At 38.0% G+C, this 23,153-nt stretch overlaps 1 protein-coding gene across 10 annotated transcripts in view; it reads left to right on the top strand.

The window, feature by feature from the left end:
• Positions 1-23,153, top strand: part of TUSC3 (tumor suppressor candidate 3) — a 213,681-nt gene that overhangs the window by 102,821 nt on the left and 87,707 nt on the right. For 9 of the 10 annotated variants that reach the window (XR_008710093.1, XM_055567246.1, XM_055567248.1 and 6 more), the window contains exons 3-6: positions 530-647; positions 4,523-4,663; positions 7,546-7,686; positions 23,038-23,127. Coding sequence is in view for 9 of the 10 variants with exons in the window: in XM_055567246.1 (XP_055423221.1) it covers positions 530-647; positions 4,523-4,663; positions 7,546-7,686; positions 23,038-23,127 (490 nt within the window). In the remaining variant the exon portion in view is untranslated. Of the gene's footprint in view, positions 1-529; positions 648-4,522; positions 4,664-7,545; positions 7,687-8,319; positions 8,559-23,037; positions 23,128-23,153 lie in introns of those variants that run through there. The other variant, XM_055567251.1, reaches the window with a different exon arrangement.

Consider the following 23,153-nt stretch of genomic DNA (forward strand, 5'->3'; position numbering starts at 1 on the left):
CAGTTTTAAAACATATCCATGATATTTATTTCTCTGTTAAAGTGAATTGCAAAATTCTTAAAAATTGCTCTGTGCTTTTTACAAAAAATCATTAGAAAATTTAAGTTATATATATGTAGGAAGTGGCACAAAATGATTTTATCCCCTAGAACAAGAGTTGTCGTGCTTCTTATACAGAGGGCCAGGATGAGCTTTTTGCCCTCACACTTTCTACTAGAACTCCTCAACTCTGCCCTTATGTAGCTTAGTAGCAGCCGCAGCAATAAGTAAATGAATCAGCGTAGCTGTGTTGCAGGAAACCTTTATTCATGAATGATAAAAATTTGAATTTTAGATAATTTTTATGTGTCATGGAATATTCTTTTTTTTTTCCTTTCCCCACAGCCATTTAAAATATAAAATCTACTCTTAGCTTGCAGTCCTTACTAAAGCCAGGGTAACTCTTGCCCCAGAATTCCTGTTTTATTAATAGCTTTGTTAACGTTTGAATACTGATAATGTTTCCACTCTGTCCCATTATCCTTATCAGACTAGCTAACGAAGAATATCAAATACTGGCTAACTCCTGGCGCTATTCATCTGCCTTTTGTAACAAACTCTTCTTCAGTAAAGTGGACTATGATGAGGGAACAGACATTTTTCAACAGGTAAGAGAGTTATATTTTGTTTCAATAGCGTATTTATTGGAGTTGGTTATGGTTGATACGTCTTTGTGTGCCAGGTAAAAACACAGTTCAGTGACTCCAATGAGTAGTTACTAAATTCTGTGATATGATTAATTACAGTTAATATTATCTTTATCAGTACAGTTTCTGCTATTAGTGAATAAATACATCTTAGCTTTTCCATCATAGAGGAAATATGTTTTTTTTTTTCCATCATACATTGGCAGTTTACATGCTGCTGCTGCTAAGTCGCTTCAGTCATGTCTGACTCTGTGCGCCCCATTAACTTTATTTTGATATTTAATTGTATGTGCTTTGGGTGGTATTTTGCATAAATTTGTGAAATTTTATATAAGATTCAAGGTAGGTTTTACATGGGGCCTCCCTGGTAGCTCGATGGTAAAGAATCTACCAGCAATACAGGAGACAAATGTTCAGTCCCTAGGTCAGGAAGATCCACTGGAGGATGAATGGCAACTCACTCCAGTATTTTTGCCTGGAGAGTCCCATGGATGGAGGGGCCTGGTGGGCTACAGTCCACAGGGTTGCAAAAGAGTAGGGTACGACGTAGCAACTAAATAGCAATAATCAAGTTTTACTTAACCTTTAAGTGGTTTTAGGGGGATAAAAGGCCTTTAAGGGGGGTGAGTGTGAGTGAAAGTTGGTGTCATGTCTGACTTTGCGACCCTGTGGACCATAGATTACGTGGAATTCTCCAGGCCAGAATCCTGGAGTGGGTAGCTGTTCCCTCCTCCACGGAATCTTCCCAACCCAGGGATCAAACCCAGGTTTCCCACCCTGAAGGCGGATTCTTTACCAGCTGAGCCACAAGGGAAGCCTTTTAAGGGGGATAATTAAGATTAAATGATGTCAAAAGGATGAAACTGCTGCTGCTGCTGCTAAGTCGCTTCAGTCGTGTCCGACTCTGTGCAGCCCCATAGATGGCAGCCCATCAGGCTCCCCCGTCTCTGGGACTCCCCAGGCAAGAATACTGGAGTGGGTTGTCATTTCCTTCTCCAGTGCATGAAAGTGAAAAGTGAAAGGGAAGTTGCTCAGTCGTGTCCGACTCTTAGTGACCCCATGGACTCAGCCCACCAGGGTCCCCCGTCTCTGGGATTCTCCAGGCAAGGGTACTGGAGTGGGGTGTCATTGCCTTCTCCAAGGATGAAACTAGAAATCAGCAAAGAAGAATGAATTATCAGTTTGAAAGCAAGGAAGCAAAAATATTCACTAATGGTTCACTTAAAATTAGCTTGAGTCTAAATGCTTTTCCATGACCTGGTAAAGAACTGGGTCAGACAGTGTGAGGAAAAAAAGAGACAAGGATACCCAAACTAATCCATGCTGGGTACTGCAACAAGTTGTACATTTGAAAGGCATGATCAAGTACTGATAAACACAAAAAATTAATAAGTATAGGTTAACAGCAGGGATCAGGGAGCCAGACAGTTGAGCTCAGATTTTATCTACATATTTTATCATCTCCATATATTAACTTTGTATTCTTGGACAAGGGACGTAACCTCTCTATACCTTAATGTCTTCATGTACAAAACAGATAAAAATGATATATTTCTCTTTGGATTGTTGTGAAATTGAATGAAAGAAAACACATGAACCACTTAGAAGTGTCCCTGGAATATAAAGACTCAATGTTAGCAGTGATGATGATATAATCTTGACAAATTTCAGTAGGATTGGTATTCTTATAAGAAGTAGGACATGAGTCCTTTTGGATTAGCATTTCATCCTTATGACATCATTTAAGGGGGGGTTCAGTTCAGTTTAGTTCAATTGCTCAGTCGTGTCCAACACTTTGCAACCCCATGAAACAAAGCACACCAGGCCACCCTGTCCATCACCAACTTCTGGAGTTTACCCAAACTCATGTCTATCGAGCTGATGATGCCATCCAGCCATCTCATCCTGTCGTCCCCTTCTCCTGCTGCCCCCAATCCATCCCGGCATCAGAGTCTTTTCCAATGAGTCAACTCTTCGCATGAGGTGGCCAAAGTATTGGTGTTTCAGCCTCAGCATCAGTCCTTCCAATGAACACCAGGGACTGATCTCCTTTAGGATGGACTGGTTGGACCTCCTTGCGGTCCAAGGGACTCTCAAGTCAAAAGCATCAATTGACTTTTGAACTCACAGTTCAAAAGCATCAATTCTTTGGCGCTCAGCTTGCTTTACAGTCTAACTCTCACATCCATACATGACCACTGGAAAAACCATAGGCTTGACTAGATGGACCTTTGTTGGTAAAGTAATATCTCAGCTTTTGAATATGCTATCTAGGTTGGTTATAACTTTCCTTCCAAGGAGTAAGTGTCTTTTAATTTCATGGCTGCAGTCACCATCTGCAGTGATTTTGGAGCCCAAAAAAATAAAGTCTGACATTGTTTCCCCATCTATTTCCCATGAAGTGATGGGACCAGATGCCATGATCTAAGTTTTCTGAATGTTGAGCTTTAAGGGGGTTATATAAGGTTAAATGGGAGAAGGCAATGGCACCCTACTCCAGTACTCTTGGCCTGGAAAAATCCCATGGACGGAGGAGCCTGGTAGGCTGCAGTCCATGGGGTCACTAAGAGTCAGACACGACTGAGCAACTTCACTTTCACTTTCATGCATTGGAGAAGGAAATGGCAACCCACTCCAGTGTTCTTGCCTGGAGAATCCCAGGGACAGGGGAGCCTGGTGGGCTGCCGTCTATGGGGTCGCACAGAGTCGGACATGACTGAAGTGACTTAGCAGCAGCAGCATAAGGTTAAATCACGTCATGTAGAAATTCGATAGTCCTGGGTTTGTTAGGGACTTGTTCAGAAAGTAAATTGTATGTGACTCCCGTGTGATGGCTGAGGCTAAGTGTATGACAACAGACCAGCAAGTCAGTGATGTGTTAGAGGGAGCTCTGCACTATCAGTCATGTTGGCTGTAACTGTCTCATGTGCACCTATCAGGAAAACACACACGAACAAAGTGTGGAGTGGGAGAAAGGAATTGGTGACTGTGTTTTGTTCAATTTAGTAAAAATTACTAAATGTCCATAACATGTACGCCCCAGCTGGTACTGCTGTATCTTTACCTTGAACCGTGATCTAATGTTTGTTGTTAACTTGAATTTTTTTTCTCATTGTTGGGGAATGTTGAACTATATATTGGAAGCCAGGGCCAAAAAGCTCCTTGCCTTTCATTTGAAGCATTTTTCATAATTCTTGGGCAGCAAGAATTTAATCTATCTATGCTTTGCAGTTTACTCCCCAATGCAAATTAACCTCATGTTTGTTTTTAGATTATTATTAATAAACACCATTTCTACTAGGGTGGTGTGTATTCAGTACACTTTTCAAATGAAGCTTGCCTTTAGAAAATAATTAATGAGATGTAACTATTTTAAGAGTTGAAATAACAGGAGGTGAACAGAAAAAGTTTTTAAAATTAATAGGGAAGTCAATATACTTGAAATTAATTACATAATATATTTATTATCGTTCATCAAATGCCAACCTTTTTCTTTAACAACTGCTTAAGAAGTGAAAATCATCCGTGTACCCCCAAATTACAGTATTTGTTTTGCACTTTGAATCATTTCATTCTTTAGTTGTAGAACTCTAGGAAATGACCAATGAAATATATGGATGCAGCTGAGAATATGAATGATGTATGTGAAGGTTCAGCAAACTTGGCCTAATTCATAAGTTCTTTTCTATTCAGCAGTATATCAAGATGAATAAAAACAGTGGTTAAGCTCTGGAAATCCACTTGGATTCTTCATAATAAATGCTGTCTTTCCAAAATTCATGCAGGAAAAAAAAGCTGGGATATTAGATTTAGTCTTTTTATCTCATGTTTTACAGCTCAACATTAACTCCGCTCCTACGTTCATGCATTTTCCTCCAAAAGGCAGACCCAAGAGAGCTGATACTTTTGACCTTCAAAGAATTGGATTTGGCGCTGAACAACTAGCAAAGTGGATTGCTGACAGAACGGATGTTCATGTATGTTTTTATTCCCCACAGTTTTAATAATAGTCTAATTAGCTTGGTTTGGTATAACATTATAATAAGGCCACAGGATTTTTTTCAGTTTCTCCTGCTTTAGGAAAACTGCATCTGATAGCTGTAAGCTGAGCTTTGAGTTAGGTGAATTTAAATGGTTTTTAGAATAATGGTTTTTAAAATATCAGTGAACCATTAAAGAACACATGTTAGGCACAAAGTAATTTCAGAGGCTAAAAAATATACTGAATATTGCTCAGTGGTCTTAGTAATCAAAGACACTCTAATTAAAAAACCAGGTGTATAATTTTTATCTATCCTTTGGGCAAATAACAATAGGATAATACCCACTTTTCATGAGCCATATGAGAAAATGTCACTGACATACGCTGTTCTCAGGACTATAAATTCTAACAGTATAATTCTTCCCTTCCTTCCCTTATCCCCCAATCATTAACTATGGGGAAAAAATTACACATTTTAATAGAAGAAAATCACTCAGAAATCAGATATCTAAAAATGAGAATTGAATTAAATGTGTACAGTCTAGACAAACAGTGGTGTGCAGCATTATTTGACATAGAAAGAAGCTCAAAGGATAACAAGTGAAAAAGTAGGATAGAAAAACAGTATTTATAGTTGATTTAGAAAAGCAAAACATTATTGAGATATGTACAATGTTGATGGTAGTTAATGTCTGTGTGGAGGGCTATAGCTATTTTGTGCCTTAATGTCACTAGAATTTTTTACAGTGAGCAATTCTAACCAGCTATTTAAAAATTACATTTCCCTTAGATATAGTACAGAGATATTAATCTGGTGTAAGCATATTTCTCATTTGAGATAGATGTCTCTCATACTATCATTGTACATAAAATAATATAGGTATTAATGATATTTTGGTGACCACCTCTTTTTTGGTGGAAATATTTCGGCAGATATTCAGTTCTACAATGTATCATTTGTTTGGTACAAAATATTAAATGTAACATTGGAAAGTACTACTAGTTCTTTATAAGAAATACTCAGTTTTAATCAGAAATGATTCTGACCTATTTATCACACTTATATGTTGTTGACAGATCCATATTTGTAAAAAGAAAATACATATTTGGAAATAATTTAAAACTTTAAGTAGTTCCACAAATGAAAATAGTCTAGTCTCAATGTATACCCTATATCAGGATTCACATACTCTTAACTTTTTATGGCTTTTGCTTTGGCATTCTTACTCTCTTACCCATCCCTCACCCTGTCTATACACATACTTACATACCACACACATTTTTTTCTGAATCATTTTAAGGTGAATTGTCTTTCCTAAGAAATACAGGACCGTACAGTTATCATGTTCACAGACTCACATTAATATATACTTCTATTTGAGCTTCTGTGTATATTCTAGTTTTGTCCGTTGACCTACTCTGTCCTTCCTAAATAGTAAGCTCCCTATGTGGAGACATTTAGGATCATGCCGATATTCTACTCCTCGTCAAAATTTTGTCAGTATTTAGCATCCATTGATGACTCTTACCTGATCCAGATTTCATCATGCTGGTTGCAGAATGATGATGTTCCAGTTCTAGCACTTTGTCCATATTTCAGATTGATCCTTGGCATTTTACTGTAAGCAAGAGTCCTCCTCTCCTCTTTGTATTTCATTCCTTCATTGGTACACAATCTTATATTGTTTTTTTCCCTCCAGTGATTGTTACTACTACGCTTAAATATTTTGGTACCAAAATTGTTCTAAATATGATTAGTGGGAGCCCCTTCATGCTGGCTTCTTTGTTCTTGTAAAGTATCTCACCTTGTAAAGTAAGTTGGGGAAATAGGAATCCTCATACACCACTTGTGGGAATGCAAAATAGTGCAACCACTTTGGTAAACAGTTTGACAGTTCTTCAAAACATTAAGCATAGTTTCTATGTGACCCAGAAATTCTACTCCTAGGTATACATATGTAAGAGAAAAGAAAACATACACTACACAAAAACTTGTGCAAAATGTTTACAGCAGCATTATTCGTAAGAGCCATAAGGTGCAAACAACCCAAATATCCAACTGATTATTTAGCTAATGGATAAGCAAAGTGTGATATCCACACAAGGAAATACTAGCCATGAAAAGGAATGAAGCAGCAGCACATTTTACAACAAGGATGAGCCTTGAGAAGGTCATACTGAGTGAAAGAAGCCAGTTACAAAAGACTACATGTTATATGAAATTGCAGAATAAATGTATGGAGTCAGAAAGTAGATTGATTGATGGTTGCCTAAGGCTGCAGGGTGAGAGGAATAAGGGAGTGGATGCCAAAAGGGAATGGGATTTCCTTTTGAAGTGATTCAAATGTTCTGATACTAACTGTGGTGATGGCTGCACCTATCTGAATATGCTTAAAAAAAATATATCACTGGATTGTACACTCTCAGTGGGTGGATTGTATGGTATATGGATTAAAGCTCAGTAAAGTTGTTGAAAAGAAAATGTCTTAAAAAATTCCAATTTGAAATAATACAAGTAGTAGTCCCCCCATCTCACCTCTCCTTTTTACCAGATGATCCCATGTTCGGGATCATCATGATTATCTGGTTCATCATCATGTACCAGAACAGCTCTGAGTTGAATGTAAGTAGGTTTTGCATATATTTAACTGTATTCACCTAAAAGCACCAGAAGAGCATGTTTTGTTACATAGCCATGAGGTTTTAGGGCATATATTTTTGACTCATAAAGAACAAAAGGAATGTTAGTGCCTGGTATGAAAAGTAAGGTGGTACCTTTCTGAATTACATGTGTTAAAGATCAGAAGGACGAGCATATCAGAGAAAAAAATTAATATTTTTCCTGAACTTTAAAACATTTTCATTGTGTTGTTGCAGATTCGTGTCTTCAGGCCACCCAACTACTCTGGCACCATCGCTTTGGCTTTGTTGGTGTCACTTGTGGGTGGTTTGCTCTATTTAAGAAGGAACAACTTGGAGTTCATCTATAACAAGACTGGTTGGGCCATGGTGTCTCTGGTATGTTAACACATTTACCCTATTTCTTTGGGTAATGGTCCAAGTTGTGTAATATTAACAAAGTGATCCAGATTATAACTGTAATGAAAATCAAGTCTGGATGAGAAGAATTAACTTTTAGGACTTAGGTGATATAACTTAAGTTCACCATTAATGTAGATTTTGCTCTCTTCCTTCAGTTTTCACAACTAAAATGTAATGTCTTTCCATGTGTACTTGGCATATTACGAGTGCTAGACAAATGTATGGTAATACATTTAGAAATACACTAGGGATTCGTGTATTTTTACTAATTACACTAAAAATACTTACAGACTCTTAGAGTCTGAAGCACTTGGAAATGTACTCATTCAGTTATTTTTTTCCCCAGCAACTCTTTTCTTTTGTCTCTACTATGTGCCTGATAATTATTAGGTACCAGAGATATAAAGGTAAGACATAAACCCCACCTGATTGTAATTCATCACAGGGATACTAATCAAGAGATAAATCATGTAACATTCTGCATGCTGTGATGGAAGTAAGCACACAGGATTAGAGGATTACATACTACATAGGAAGGACAGCTAATCTTGAGTACTGAAAAGTCATGACAGGCTTCCTAGAGTGTGTGACATCATTTATGTTTTTTAGGTTAACAGTATCTTAAAATCTCTAGCAAGTATCTTAGTAATGATGCCTACAGTCACCTGCTCTTCATCATTTTACTTGTGGTCTTGGTCAAAGCATAAGAATGGAGAAAGAAATACAGGGAATAAAAAACTGTAAAGAAAGAGATGTTACTATTTACTTAATTTGTGATTTGCATATATGACTGTCTACATGAAAATTTTATCACAATTTACAGAGTAAAATAAAATTAATACTAGAGTTGAACAGTTCTGAATTCAAGGTCTCCAATAATCTTTAGGATTTTTACACAGTAAACAATTTAGATGATTAAAATCTCTTTCCCAAAGGAAGAAGAAAATAATGATACTTAAATGATACTTAAAAGTAACAAAAGATGTATAAAACATTTATAAACAATATAAAACATGAAGCTATTTAATATGTATATGTATACATATATATATTTACAGCTAAGTGTCAGTTTGTTGGTTTTACCTTCGTGCAGTAGCCCTCCATCCTTCCATTTTTCAGCAAACAGTGGTGTTTATGATTGAGTTAGATACAGTAGGACAGACTGGTAAGTGAGCATCCCAGGCAACTCACCTTAAAGCACCCATCATGTGCAATAATAGCTAATGTCTTGAAATTGAAACAGATCCTCTATGGCTTTGTGGCAGACAGAGAAATAAGATTTTGAGGTTTGGATTTTTTTAGTGTAAGGAGGATTTTTCAAGGAAAGTTTCTTAATATTTTCTCAGTTTTTGATAACTGAATTAAAGAGATTTATTAGTTATACTCCAGTTACTGTAATTGGATCCAGTGGGTGATCTCAGTCACCGTAGTCATTAAGTTTGAAAGTGTTTTGGACGTTGCTTAGTCTGGTTTTCAGGTTGCTTCATTCAGTTAAGCCACCCACTGTCTTGGTGAAAAAAAATACACCCCTTCTTTCAAAGTGTTATTGGAAGGTTAAAATTCCTTCAGTATTTCAGCAGCATTATACCAAATTTTGTCACTGTTTCAGTCTCCTGAAAAACTAAGTCTGCTTACGATGTAACCATGTATCTGACGTAGACCCAGATGATACACCTGCATACACTATTCTCCTTTCTCAAGAAGAGGTGGCCTCCCTGGCGGCTCAGTCAGTAAAGGGTCCACCCACAATGCAGGAGACCCAGGTTCGGTCTCTGGGTTGGGAAGATCTCCTGGAGAAGGAAACGACAACCCACTCTAGTATTCTTGCCTGGAGAATTCCATGGATGAGCCTGGTGGGCTACAGTCCATGGGGTCACAAAAGAGTCGGACACAACTAAGTGACTAACTTTCACTCCTCAAGAAGAGACGTAGAGTTATTACTGTAAGTAATGGACATTATAGCACCTCTTCCTTCTTTGGGGGTTATGTTTCTTATGCTTATTCTTTATAATGACTATGAAAAGGAATTTCTATTATCATCATTTTACAGACAAGGAAACAGATTCAGTAAACTAAATTTGCAGAACCTCACACCTGGGATAGGATTCTGTGTACATCTAACTTAAGACTTGGTACTTTTCACAGTGCTGTGCTGTGCTTAGTTGCTCAGTCATGTCCGACTCTTTGCGACCCCATGGACTGTACCCTGCCAGGCTCATCTGTCCATGGGAATTCTCCAGGCAAGAATACTGGAGTAGGCTGCCATGCCCTCCTCCAGGGGATCTTCCTGACCCAGGAATCCAACCAGGGTCTCCTGCATTGCAGGCGGATTCTTTACCAGTTGAGCTACCAAGGAAGCCCTTTCACAGTGTTGGGTTCTCTAAACCTGGCGTGTGCCTCATATGCTGGATGTTTAATCCAGTGGATGCAGTGAGTCAGTACAACTGTAAATAAATGTTAGTACTTAAATGGTCAATTCTCTCACACCCTCTGCCACATCATACAGATTTTTTTTTCTTTGAATCCTTGAAAGCTAATGAGCTTGGCATAACAGAAGATGCTCTAACATTCATAGACACATACTTGAGAAGGAAATCTTGGCAGGTATGTCTACTCCCCAATGGCAGCCTTTCAGAAGCCATAACAGGCTGCAGAAAACAGACATGTTTTCAAAATATATGCTTGAAAACTCTGAATATAAAATGTTGAATTAAACAGATTTGTGTTTTTTTTAATTTTTCCTCATCTGCTGATGGCTTATGAAGCTTAAACAGTGAGGTCAGAAATAATTTAAATCTCTGTTACCATTTTCTGTCACCATTACCACCACCAAACTTGATTCTGTTTAATGAAAAACTATTTTACATGAAAAACTGGATTTGTCCAATTCCAGTCCTTTTAAATCCAATTTTTGGGCTATCCTTACAAAGTTAAGAGGCCATCCAAAATATTGAATCATTTACTCAGATTGCTAGACATTTGTTTATTTAAAACAACCAATATCTTGTTGTTCTTTGGAAATGATATATTTTGAAATAATTCTTGGCAAAATACTGTTATCTGATTTACTGAAATCCTTGGCTTGCACAGTAAAATGAAGTTCTTAAAAAAAGTAGTGAACTCTGTACAACAGCACAGCAGTTTTGTAATGTAAAAACTGTATGCACAAGGAAAAGAATGAAAAAACAGTTTGGTGGAGAATTTCTATGGACATGCTCACTTCATAGTAAAGAATGACTATACATACAGGTCGGAGAAGGCGATGGCACCCCCACTCCAGTGCTCTTGCCTGGAAAATCCCATGGATGGAGGAGCCTGGTGGGCTGCAGTCCATGGGGTAGTGAAGAGTCGGACACGACTGAGCGACGTCACTTTCACTTTTCACTTTGATGCACTGGAGAAGGAAATGGCAACCCACTCCAGTGTTCTTGCCTGGAGAGTCCCAGGGACGGGGGAGCCTGGTGGGCTGCCGTCTCTGGGGTCGCACAGAGTCGGACACGACTGAAGCGACTTAGCAGCAGCAGCAGCATACATACAAGTAGCAGTTGTGTCTTAACCTTTGAACAGATGCCAGAGTACCTCTGAGTCCTTAGTTCTGAGCAGACTGTATTCTAGGGCTGGTAATTTTTTTCTTCTTTTTCATTATTATTTCATATTATTGTATATGAGTCATGGGATTAAGAATCAAGTATATGCTGGGGAGAGAAATCTATTCATAGTGCTTTAAGGTATAGGATAGAGACTAAGCTTGCAATTTCCTGGCATAGAAGAAGTAATATATGCAAATGTTGAAACATACATAGATATTATAGCTTTCTGGTTTTGAGCTTTAAAGAAAAAAATAGGTGAAGGAATAGTCATAAGTTGTTCTTGGTCTCATGCTTCCTAGGGGGGAAATGCTTGTTAAAATATAGGTACTGTTGGTTCTTTTTGGAGCTAAATAAAGCATTGGTTCTGGTTTGGTTTCACTCTGCTTTCCGAACTTCGTCCACCCCCTTAAGATGGAGGATGATAAAAAACCTACAGAGTACCTGTTTCATGATGAGTTTGAAGTAGAATGGTTGTATAAAATGTTATGTTTTGTAGCCCTTAATGCAGAGCTTTATGGCAAGCTGCTGCTAAGGCGCTTCAATTGTGTCCAACTCTGTGCGACCCCATAGACGGCAGCCCACCAGGCTCCCCCGTCCCTGGGATTCTCCAGGCAAGAACACTGGAGTGGGTTGCCATTTCCTTCTCCAACGCGGAAAAGTGAAGTCGCTCAATCGTGTCAGAATTGTTGCAACCCCATGAACTGCAGCCTACCAGATTCCTCCATCCATGGGAATTTCCAGGCAAGAGTACTAGAGTGGGTTGCCATTGCTTTCTCCTGTGGCAGGCTATCGTTGCAACCCCATGAACCGCAGCCTACCAGATTCCTCCATCCATGGGAATTTCCAGGCAAGAGTACTAGTGGGTTGCCATTGCCTTCGCCTATGGCAGGCTAATGCTCCTGATAGATGACTGTCATTTCAAACCAGGAATATGAATGTGATGAGTAGTTGCATCCATTTCAAACACAAATAAAAGCCTCCTAAAAATCCACAATTAAAATTGTGAAAGATAAAAATATCATTTAAAAAGATCTAATAACCCAAGCCTTATTATCACAGTAAATCTCAGTAGGATAGAAGCTGTTCTCTGCCTTTTAACACCATTGCTCTGCATTGTAGGATGATTCATATGCCATAATATTTCTTCTGTCTCAAACACATTATATTGGTTTAATTATGTTCTATGAAAAATGTAAGCTCCAGATTAATATATTTATTACTACATAATTTTCACAATTTATGAAAGTTTCTTTGGCATCTATACATTATGGTATATCAGTAGAAATGTGTGTTTTGTGAGCATTCTGAACTACAGGGCAGCTCTGACTTCAGAGTGGAATAAGCTCCTTTTTCTTTCAAATTTTTCTTGAATAAAATTATGCATTAATACTTTGTAATATCATACAGGTATTATCTCTGTGGCATATTTATAAGTGAGAATCAAATAATTGCTGATAGTATTTGTTTCCAGTGGAGTAACTTCTAACAAACAGCTTTTCCCATTAGGTAGTTGAATCATTTGGCCATTTGAAGACAGGTATGTCAATTTATGGACTTCCCTGGTGGCTCAGACAGTAAAGCGTCTGCCTACAATGCAGAAGACCAGGGTTCAATCCCTAGGTCGGGAAGATCTCCTGGAGAAGGAAATGGCAACCCACTCCAGTATTCTTGCCTGTAAAATCCCATGGACAGAGGAGCCTGGTAGGCTACAGTCCATGGGGTCACAGAGAGTTGGACATGACTGAGCAAATTCACTCACTCACTCATGTCTGTTTATAGGTAATTTTTGTATATAGCCAAATGTATAATTTTGTTCACATCGGGAGTATGACAACAATTTAATGAAATGAGTTAATATCTTATTAGGGTATACTTTTCTTAATACATTTAGCATTTAATTTTCTTTAATGAGGAGAGGTAATGGCCTATATAAACTCAGACATTTAAAAGTTACTCAGATGAACTTACCTTTTTTTTTTTTTTTTTTGCATTTGAATGTGCTTGTGTTGAGTTTTTTGCTTATTATAAAGCTACAAATAAGCCTCAGTGTGAATATCCAGTACATGGAGTAATCCCCCAGCTTCTGTTCTCCATTCATACCTGTGGTGGATTCATTTTGATATTTGGCAAAACTAATACAGTTATGTAAAGTTTAAAAATAAAATAAAATTTAAAAAAAAAAAAAAGAAAAAAAAAATTTCTCAATAGAGGAAACATACCTCAACATAAGAAAGGCCTTATATGATAAACCCACAGCTAACATGGTATTCAGTGGTACAAAGCTGAAAGCTTTTCCTGTAAGATCAGGAAGAAAGCCAGGATGTCCACTTTCAGCACTTTTGACATATTTGCTGTCCAAGTGAGAGCAGTTATGCAAGAAAAAGGACATCGAAATCAGAAAGGAAGAAGTAAAACTGTCCTTGTTCAAGTAACATAATACTGTATATGAAAGTGAAAGTGTTAGTCGGTCAGTGTTGTGTGACTTTTTGCAACCCACCAGGCTGCTCGGCCTGGAATTCTCCAGAGAAGAATACTGGAGTGGGTGGCCATTTCCTCCTCTAGGGGTGAAAGTGTTAGTTGCTCAATTGTGTCTGACTCTTACTCCTAGAATTCATAAATGAATTCAGTAAAGTTGAAGGATTAAAAAAAATCAGTATACAGAAGAATGTGGCACTTCCACATACTAATATCAAACTGTCAGTGAAACTAAAAAACCAGTTTCATTCACAAGTCATCAAAAAGAATGAAATAACTTAGTAGTTACTTGTGTACAGGTCTTTAAACTCCTTGGTTAAACTTACTGCTAAGACACTGATGAAAGAAATTGAAAATGACACAAGCAAAGGGAAAGTTATACTTTGCACATAGATTAGAAGCATTAGTATTGTTAAAATGTTTACTACCAAATATTATACTACCCAAAGCAGTCTATAAATTCAGTGCATTACTATCAAAATTACAGAGGCACTTTTTGCAGAAATAGAAGAAACAATCCTAAAGTCTGTATGGATCCACAGAAGATGCTGAATAGACAAAGCAGTCTTAAAAGCAAAGTTGGAGGCGCCCTGATTTCAAATTTTATTACAAAACTGTAGTAATCAAAATACAAGGGTACTGGACTTACAAAATAGACATACAGATCAATGGAGCTGAATAGACAGAACAAAAATAAACACGCATATGTGATCAATTAATTTGTGACAAAGGAGCCAAGAATAGGTGTTGGGGAAAGGAAAGTCTTGTCAATAAATGGTGTTGGGAAACTGGACAGCCACATGCAGAGGAATAAAACCAGACCCCTACCTTAGCCACACACAAAAAGTTAACCCAAAATGGAGAAAAGATTTGAATTCAAGACCTGAAACTGTAAAACTCCCAGAAGAAAACATAGGTGGTAAGCTTTTTGACGTTGTTCTTGGTGATAAATTTTTGTATTTGACATAAAATGCCAACGCAAAACAAGCAAAAATAAGTGGGGTCTGCATCAAACCAAGAAGCTTCTGCACAGCAAAGGAAACCATCTACAAAACGAAAAGATCATCTGAATGGGAGAAAATATTTGCAAACCATGTATCTGTTAAGGGGTTAATACCCAGAATAAGGTATTGGCGCACTGTGGTCCATGGGGTCGCAAAGAGTTGGACACGACTGGGCAACTGAACATCAACCCAGAATAGGTAAAAAAAACTCATACAGCTCAATAGCAAAAACAACAAATAAATGAATTTGAAAAACAGGCAGAGAGAAATGGGTTAATGGTTTGAACAGACACTTCATAAAAGAAGATATAGAAATGTCCCAAGAAACATTTAAAGTTTAGTCATTTGGAACATGTAAATTAAAACCAAAGTAGTTAACCCATAGAAGCCTATTAAATATGCTCAAATTTCAAAGAAAGGTGACATTAAGGTTAGGACAGGTATGCAGGAAAATGAGTCTTCATATATTACTGGTGGAAATGTTAAATGGTGTCTTCAATTTCACTTCTGGTTATTTATCAAAAAGAAATGAAAATGTGTGTACATACAAAGGCTTGTCTTTGAATATTCATAGAAGTTTTATTCACAAATATACCTCTCTGAAAGAAACAATATAGTGTCCATAAACAGGGGAATATATAAACAAACTGTGAAATATGCATACAAAAAAAAAAAAAAAACGAAACAACAAACCAGGCAGAGAATCAGGAGAGACATTGTTCTAAAGAAAGATACAAGTGGTAGTTAAGTCACTAAAGCCTGGTATACACATACTCTATGATGCAGCATTTTCAAGAAAATTTTCTTACCCCTTCAGAGGTCAATGGAGGTAAATAATTAGGCAAAGGCACCAGTGGACTGTTTTTTAATAATATTCTACTTGATCTCAGTGTTAGTTATAATGGTGTATTCATGTTAGAATTCATTAAGCTGTACCCTTTAAATCATGTCCATTTTTGTCCTTTTTTATTTTAGTAAATAAGATACAAGAGTAAACTTGTAGTTTAATTATAAAAATTTAAATTTCCAAATTAGAGTGGTAAAGTGCTGGACATTTCCATTATTAAAGTAAAAAAATAAGAAATACCATTTATACTTATTTTAGAGAAAGAATTTTAATAATTCTAGGCCATTTTGCACTGTCAAAGTTTATTTGGTATTTTATTATGTTGTGAGAAGTGCCCACAGTTCTGTGTGTAATTATAAATACTGTAAACACATCTGTCACTACTTCAAATGATTAAGCAAGTATACCATGTTTAAGCCTGCTTTTGTTTTATTGAACCATTTCTTAGAATCTTGAATAAATCATGTATTAAGATGAATTTTTAAAAACTTCTATAACAAAGCATACGTAATATAGCTACTGCTATTTAATTTTAACTTCTCATTTTAAAATTTGAGCATTTTCTCATGTGTATGTAACATTTGTCACACTGTAGTTTATACCTTTCCTTATTAATGCATTAAATCACCAAACCTAGTGTGGATCTAGTAACTACTGCAGATTTGAAGTAGTTAAGAGTATAAACAAATGTTTTGAGATATCCACTGTAACTGTTGTAATATGAAAATGTTCGAGTATGAAACAGGTGCTGTTAAAACTATTGTGATCTGTCAACTGCATACTTACCAGACAGTGAAAATGAAGGTTTGTTTTTATCTCGTTTAAGTACCTAGATCTCCTTCCACCCCCGCATTCTATGCATGGCCTCTTGGAGTCTGTTCTCTGTTACTTGAACCATTTCTACTCTTTTCTGAGACTAACACCCCCGCTTGGGTACTGGTCTCCTTCCTGCTCTGCTTGCTATTCAGTGACCGTGCACCGACAGTCTGCCGTCTTTTTCTGTCATCCTTATTTTTTCTTTTATTACTGAACCTTTCTAATTAGCAAGGCACACAGCTCCTTAATTCATCCTGAAGGGACATATTGCTGTTTTCCCTTCCAGAAACTGTCCTATTTACATGATCCCTTTTATAGCAAAACTCTTTGAAACAGTTGTCGACGTTGTTTCCTTCTTTTCTCATAAGGCTTTTGTCTCACTCACTGTTCCACTGAAAATGCTGTAGTCTAGGGCACAGATATTTTCCAGGGACATAAATTCAGATATTAGTTCTGGGTTTAGTTCACATCACTGGTCTTGCGTCAGTATCTACACACCTTTTCTCTTCGTCCACAACCACTTTCTTGTGTTCCAGGGGGCCACACTTCTCTCACTGCTACTTCTTAATCATCTTTGCTCATTCATTTGTTATCTCCTTCACTTCCTACTTTGGAGGGTCTTCTGGATCTTGCTCATCCTCTCTATCTATATTTACTTAATTGGTGTCCAGCTTTAAAGGCGGTCTATTGTGTGTATGTTAAGTCGCTTCAGTTGTGTCTGACTCTTTGTGACCCCATGGACTGTAGCCCACCAGGCTCTCTGTCCATGGGATTTTCCAGCTAGTTAAGAAAAATGGAGTGGGTTGCCATGCTTTGCTTCAGGAAATACTGTCTATTATTGAGTCCTGAATTTTATCTTGGGGCCAGATCTCCCTGTAAACTCCAGACTGATAAATCCAACTTGTTCATCTTGCATCTCTACCTGGAAGCCTACCAGGTGTCTCAAAACAGACTCCTAACCTTAGTCCCCAAACCTAATTGTCCCACACCTTTGATTTCTCAGCTAACTGCAACTTTATTTTTTCAGTTGTTCAAGTCAAAAACCTCAGTCTTTTCTCACCACTTCTTTCCTCCTATACCCCACATCTAATCTCAGAAAATCCTCTTGGTTCTTGCTGCAAAATACATCTAGATTCCAACAACTTCTCACCATACTTACCACCTTTAAGGTCTAATTATTTCACAGTCCACTTCTTGCAATAGCATTTGAACTGTATCCCAGCCTCCACCTTTACACACCATATGGTTAATTTTCCAACCCAGGGGCTCTGGATCTGGCCTTGCACTACTCACCAACCTTATCCGTTTCTCCTCTCCTCAGCAACTGTCCTTCAGTCCTCTGGGCTTCTTTACTGTCTATTAATACGCCAGGTATTCTCCTTCAACACAGCCTGGCTCACTGGCTCTTCCCTCTTTTCCCAAGTATTTTGCTGGCTTGTAGACATCTTCAGATGTCTGCTGAGAGCTCCACTGTCTTGGAGAGGCCCCTGCTGACCACTCATAAGTACTGCAATCCTTCTCTCATGACTTCTTTTCTCCTTCCCTACTGTTCTTCAGTTTTCATTGTCTCTAATTATTTTGGATTTCCCTAGTAGCTTAAATCGGAGAAGGCAATGACACCCCACTCCAATACTCTCGCCTGGAAAATCCCATGGATGGAGGAGCCTGGTGAGCTGCAGTTCATGGGACCGCTAAGAGTCAGACATGACTGAGAGACTTCACTTTCACTTTCATGCATTGGAGAAGGAAATGGCAACCCACTCCAGTGTTCTTGCCTGGAGAATCCCAGGGACGGGGGAGCCTGGTGGGCTTCCGTCTCTGGGGTCGCACAGAGTCGGACACGACTGAAGCGACTTAGCAGCAGCAGCAACAGTAGCTTAAATGGTAAAGAATCTGCCTGCAATGCAGGAGACTTGGGTTCAGTCCCTTGGTCAAGGAAGACTCCCCTGGAGAAGGGAATGGCTACCCACTCCAGTATTCTTGCCTGGAGAATCCCATCAACAGAGGAGCCTGGCGGGCTACAGTCCATGGGGTCGGAAATAGTCAGATAAGACTGAGCGACTAACACTTTCATCATAAAATTACTTAAATTTTTTTTTTTTTTTTTTACTATTTTCTCCCTATAGAATGCAAGCTCCATGAAGATAGTGTCTCCCTTGTATTTTTGTTCTTTGTTTTATTCTCAGCTTCTGAAACAGACCTAGGGATCAAAGCCAGGTCTTCTGCATTGCAGGTATATTCTTTACCATCTGAGCCACCAGGGATGCCCTCTTGAATATATAGTCGGTTCTTGGTATATAAATGTTGAATGAGTGAAGGAGGAATGCCTACTTATTTTTTATGACTCAGGGCACATGTCACTTACTGAGGATCTTCATCTAAGGGTAGGGATTATTTTTACCTTATTCATTGCTATATTCCTACTGTCCAGTGAATAATTGTCAAATGAGTAAATTAGACTGGAAAGGCTTCATAGAAAACCATATATAGACCCAAATATAAAGAGGTTGGCTCCGTAGGAATCTTAGGCAGGTGTGGCATTAACAAGATGTAGATGTAGCCACTGCCTACAACATGGATGGACCTGTCATTATCATACTAATCAGAAAACAGAAATATATGGTATCACTTACATGCAGAATCTTTAAAAAAATGACACAAATGAACTTATTTTTGAAACAGATGTTGAAAAAAACAGTCACCAGGGAGAAGGGCTTGTGGGGAGGGACAGATCGGCAACTGAGAATTGACATGTACACACTGCTGCATTTAAAATAAATTACCAACAAAGACCTATTGTTAAAAAAATAATTAAAAAAGCTCAACTCCAAATCTGGGTAACCTTGTTCCTTTTTACCCTCACAAGCTTCTTCCTTATTCTTTATCTCATTGGGTGGCACTACTGACTGTACATTGTTCTTCAGATCAGCAACTCAGAGGTTAATTTTTTACTATTTTCTATCACGTCAATCAATCAATGAAGTCTGTTGATTCCATTTCTTAAATATTTCTGTTTATCTAAATTGCTCAATTCTGTCATTACTATGGAATTGTTCCCTTGATACCACTGTTCTCTATGGTATCCATGGAGATACCAAGGGAACATTTCATGTAGAGATGGGCATGATAAAGGACAGAAATGGCAAGGACCTAACAGAAGCAGAAGAGGTTAAGAATATGTGGCAAGAATACACAAAAGAGCTGTACAAAAGCGGTCATAATGACCTGGATAACTACAATGCTATGGTCACAAACCTAGAGCCAGACATCCTGGGGTGTGAAGTCAAGGTGGTCTTCGGAAGAATCACTATGAATAAAGCTAGTGGCGGTGATGATAGAATTCCAGCTGAGCTATTTCAGATCCTAAAAGATGATGGTGTTAAATTGCTGCACTCAATATGCCAGCAAATTTGGAAAACTCATCAGTGGCCACAGGACTGGAAAGGTCAGTTTTCATTCCAATCCCAAAGAAAGGCAATGACAAAGAATGTTCAAACTACCACACAATTGCACTCATCTCACATGCTAGCAAATTAATGCTCAAAATCCTTCATGCTAGACTTCAGCATTATGTGAACTGAGAACTTACAGATGTACAAGCTGGCTTTAGAAAAGGCAGAGGAACCAGAGATCATATTGCTAGCATTTGTTTGATCATAGAGAAAGCAAGGGAATTCCAGAGAAATATCTACTCTGCTTCATTGACTACACTAAAGCTTTTGTGTGGATCACAACAAACTGTGGAAAAGTCTTAAAGAGATGGGGATACCAAACCACCTGACCTGTCTCCTGAGAAGCCTGTATATGGACAAGAAGCAATAATTAGAACTGGATATGGATCAACGGACTGGTTCCAAATTGGGAAAGGAGTACGTCAAGGCTGTGTATTGTCACTTTGCATATTTAACTTATATGCACAGTACATCATGCAAAATGCCAGTCATTACAGTGCTTAAGTAATGACTTAAGCTGGAATCAAGATGGCAGGAGAAATACCAATAACAGATATACAGATGATATCACTAATGGCAGAAAGCGAAGAGGACCAAAGAGCCTCTTGATGAAGGTGAAAGAGGAGAGTGAAAAAGCTTCCTTAAAATTCAACATTCATAAAACAAAGATCATGGTGTCTGGTCCCATCACTTCATGACAAATAGATGAAAAGTGGACAGACTTTGGATGAAAAGGACAGTGAAAGACTTTATTTTCTATGCTCTAAAATCACTGTGAATGGTCAGTGCAGCCATGAAATTTAAAGACACTGCTTCTTGGAAGAAAAGCCCCAACAAACCTAGTTCAGTTCAATTCAATTCAGTTGCTCAGTTGTGTCTGACTCTTTGTGACCCCATGAACCACAGCATGCCAGGCTTCCCTGTCCATCATCAACTCCCGGAGTCCACCCAAACCCATGTCCATTGAGTCGGTGATGCCATCCAGCCATCTCATCCTCTGTTGTCCCCTTCTCCTCCTGCCCTTAATCTCTCCCAGCATCAGGGTCTTTTCCAATGAGTCAGACCTAGACAGTGTACTAAAAAACAGAGACACCACTTCACCAACAAAGGTCCATATGATCAAAGCTATGGTTTTCCCAGTAGTCAGTATGGATATGAGAGTTGGACCGTAAGGAAAGCTGAGTGCCAAAGAATTGATGCTTCTGAACTGTGATGCTGGAAAAACTCTTGAGAGTCCCTTGGCCAGCAAGGAGATTAAACCAGTCAATCCTAGGAAATCAACCCTGAGTACTGATTGGAAGGACTGATGCTGAAGCTCCAATACTTTGGCCACCTTATGGGAAGAACTGACTCATTGGAAAAGACCCTGATGCTGGGAAAGACTAAAGGCAAGAGGAGAAGGGAATGACAGAGGATGACATGACAATGGACTTGAATTAGAGTTAACTCTGGGAGATAGTAAAAGACAGGGAAGCGTGCTGTGTTATAGTTCATGGGGTCGCAAAGAGTTGGACAGGACTTAGTGACTGAACAAGGCATGGAATTGGCCACTCTAGTCTCACAAACAGTTTTGTGTATCAGCCTCCAAACTGATGTCTGTGCCTCAAGTTATACTTTTCCCCAGTCTGTTCTCCAGTGTGGCTAGTACCATCCTTCTAAAATACAGACTTGATCATGCGTTTTTCCACCACAGTTAGGAATATCAATTGAAGCAGTAAAAGAGAAGGAATATAGATGGGTAAAAGTAAAACCAGAAATATATATAATTTTAGTGCTGATTTAGTGACCACAAGGGTTTGATCCTCAAAAAATTCAGAACTCGAATTTTAGAGTGTCTACTAAAAACAAAAATGTCATTTGCTTATACTTTAAATATGTTTATTCACTAGGTACATCTTTCCCTGGATTTTAAAATATACTCTGCCTTTCACACTACTATATTATAATCTACAGGATATTCAACTTTCATATATTCTTTAAATCACTGATATGATCTTCTGTAAACAAGAGATAGAATTTATTTTTCTCATATAACAATTTCCCACTTTTTATGATATTTTAGATGGTACATCATTCTCTATGTCACTCTGGGCCTAGTGTTCTAGTGCACCGTCAAAGTTTAAAGTGCAAGTATTCTGTAAAATCTTGGCTTTCAGAAATATCTCAATCCAGGCAAAGTCTGGAGGTCAAATCTGGCTTTTAAGAAGTTTGTGTTAAATTCAGAATTATCATCAAGACAATAGGGAAAGGATTCATATTAATCTTTATAATCTTGCTATATCATTTTCATTTTCTTCTGAAATGCAGTGGTTGCCAGGAAGTTATGAAACAGAATCTGGATTTATTTTCTGGATTTAAAAACTCTCCATAATTTCCCCCATCCTGCTGTTTCCCTTTTGTATCCTCTTACCTGCTTTAGAAATTGTGCAGATCTAACATGTTTAGATCCCTAGTCACATTGCTTAGTTCTGACCTTGAATCTTTGTTGATACATCTCAGCTACTTGCCAGAGGCAGGCAGCTCAAAAACAGTGAGCTGGGCAAGTTCTGAGACATTCAGAAGCGTTTTAACCTGAAGACACATTTTAGTCTAAAGATGCCCAAGTTTATAAATTTAAGCATAGCTGATTTAAACAAAACATGCTTACATTTGAGTTATAGAGATTGACTGACTTCCAGTTTATACTCTCTCCTCTACCCTCTCTGTAATGCCTCAGATTTTTAAGATTAGTTTTCCAAATACAGCCTTTCTTGCTGGATCTAGCAGTTATGTGGTTTCTATGAATTATTCCTGGCTCTATCTAAAAGCATCATGCTTGATCTATGCTTTTAACTGTGCTTTACCTCTGGTTAGGACATATGAGATTATCAGTCACCATGCCAGATGCTTTATATATGTTACCCAATTTGGTTATTAATATATGTCTTAAGCATAGTTGGTATCACCATTTTATAGATACCAAATCTGCCAACAGAAGAATAAGTTACTTACCAAAGGTCCCATAATTAGTAAATGAAAATGCTTTTAACAGATGAGCTGATATACATGGTATTTGAAAGTGGTTTCATGACCATTTTTTAAAGATTGCAGTGTTCCCCCATTTCTTAGTTTGCATGGTATAACACTGTACCCTGTCTTTTCAGTGTATAGTCTTTGCTATGACTTCTGGCCAGATGTGGAATCACATCCGTGGACCACCATATGCTCATAAAAACCCACACAATGGACAAGTGGTAAGTGCATGTTCTAAGCATCAATA

Source organism: Bubalus kerabau, chromosome 2 (assembly GCF_029407905.1).
Source record: "Bubalus kerabau isolate K-KA32 ecotype Philippines breed swamp buffalo chromosome 2, PCC_UOA_SB_1v2, whole genome shotgun sequence".
Classification (NCBI taxonomy): Eukaryota; Metazoa; Chordata; class Mammalia; order Artiodactyla; family Bovidae; genus Bubalus; species Bubalus kerabau.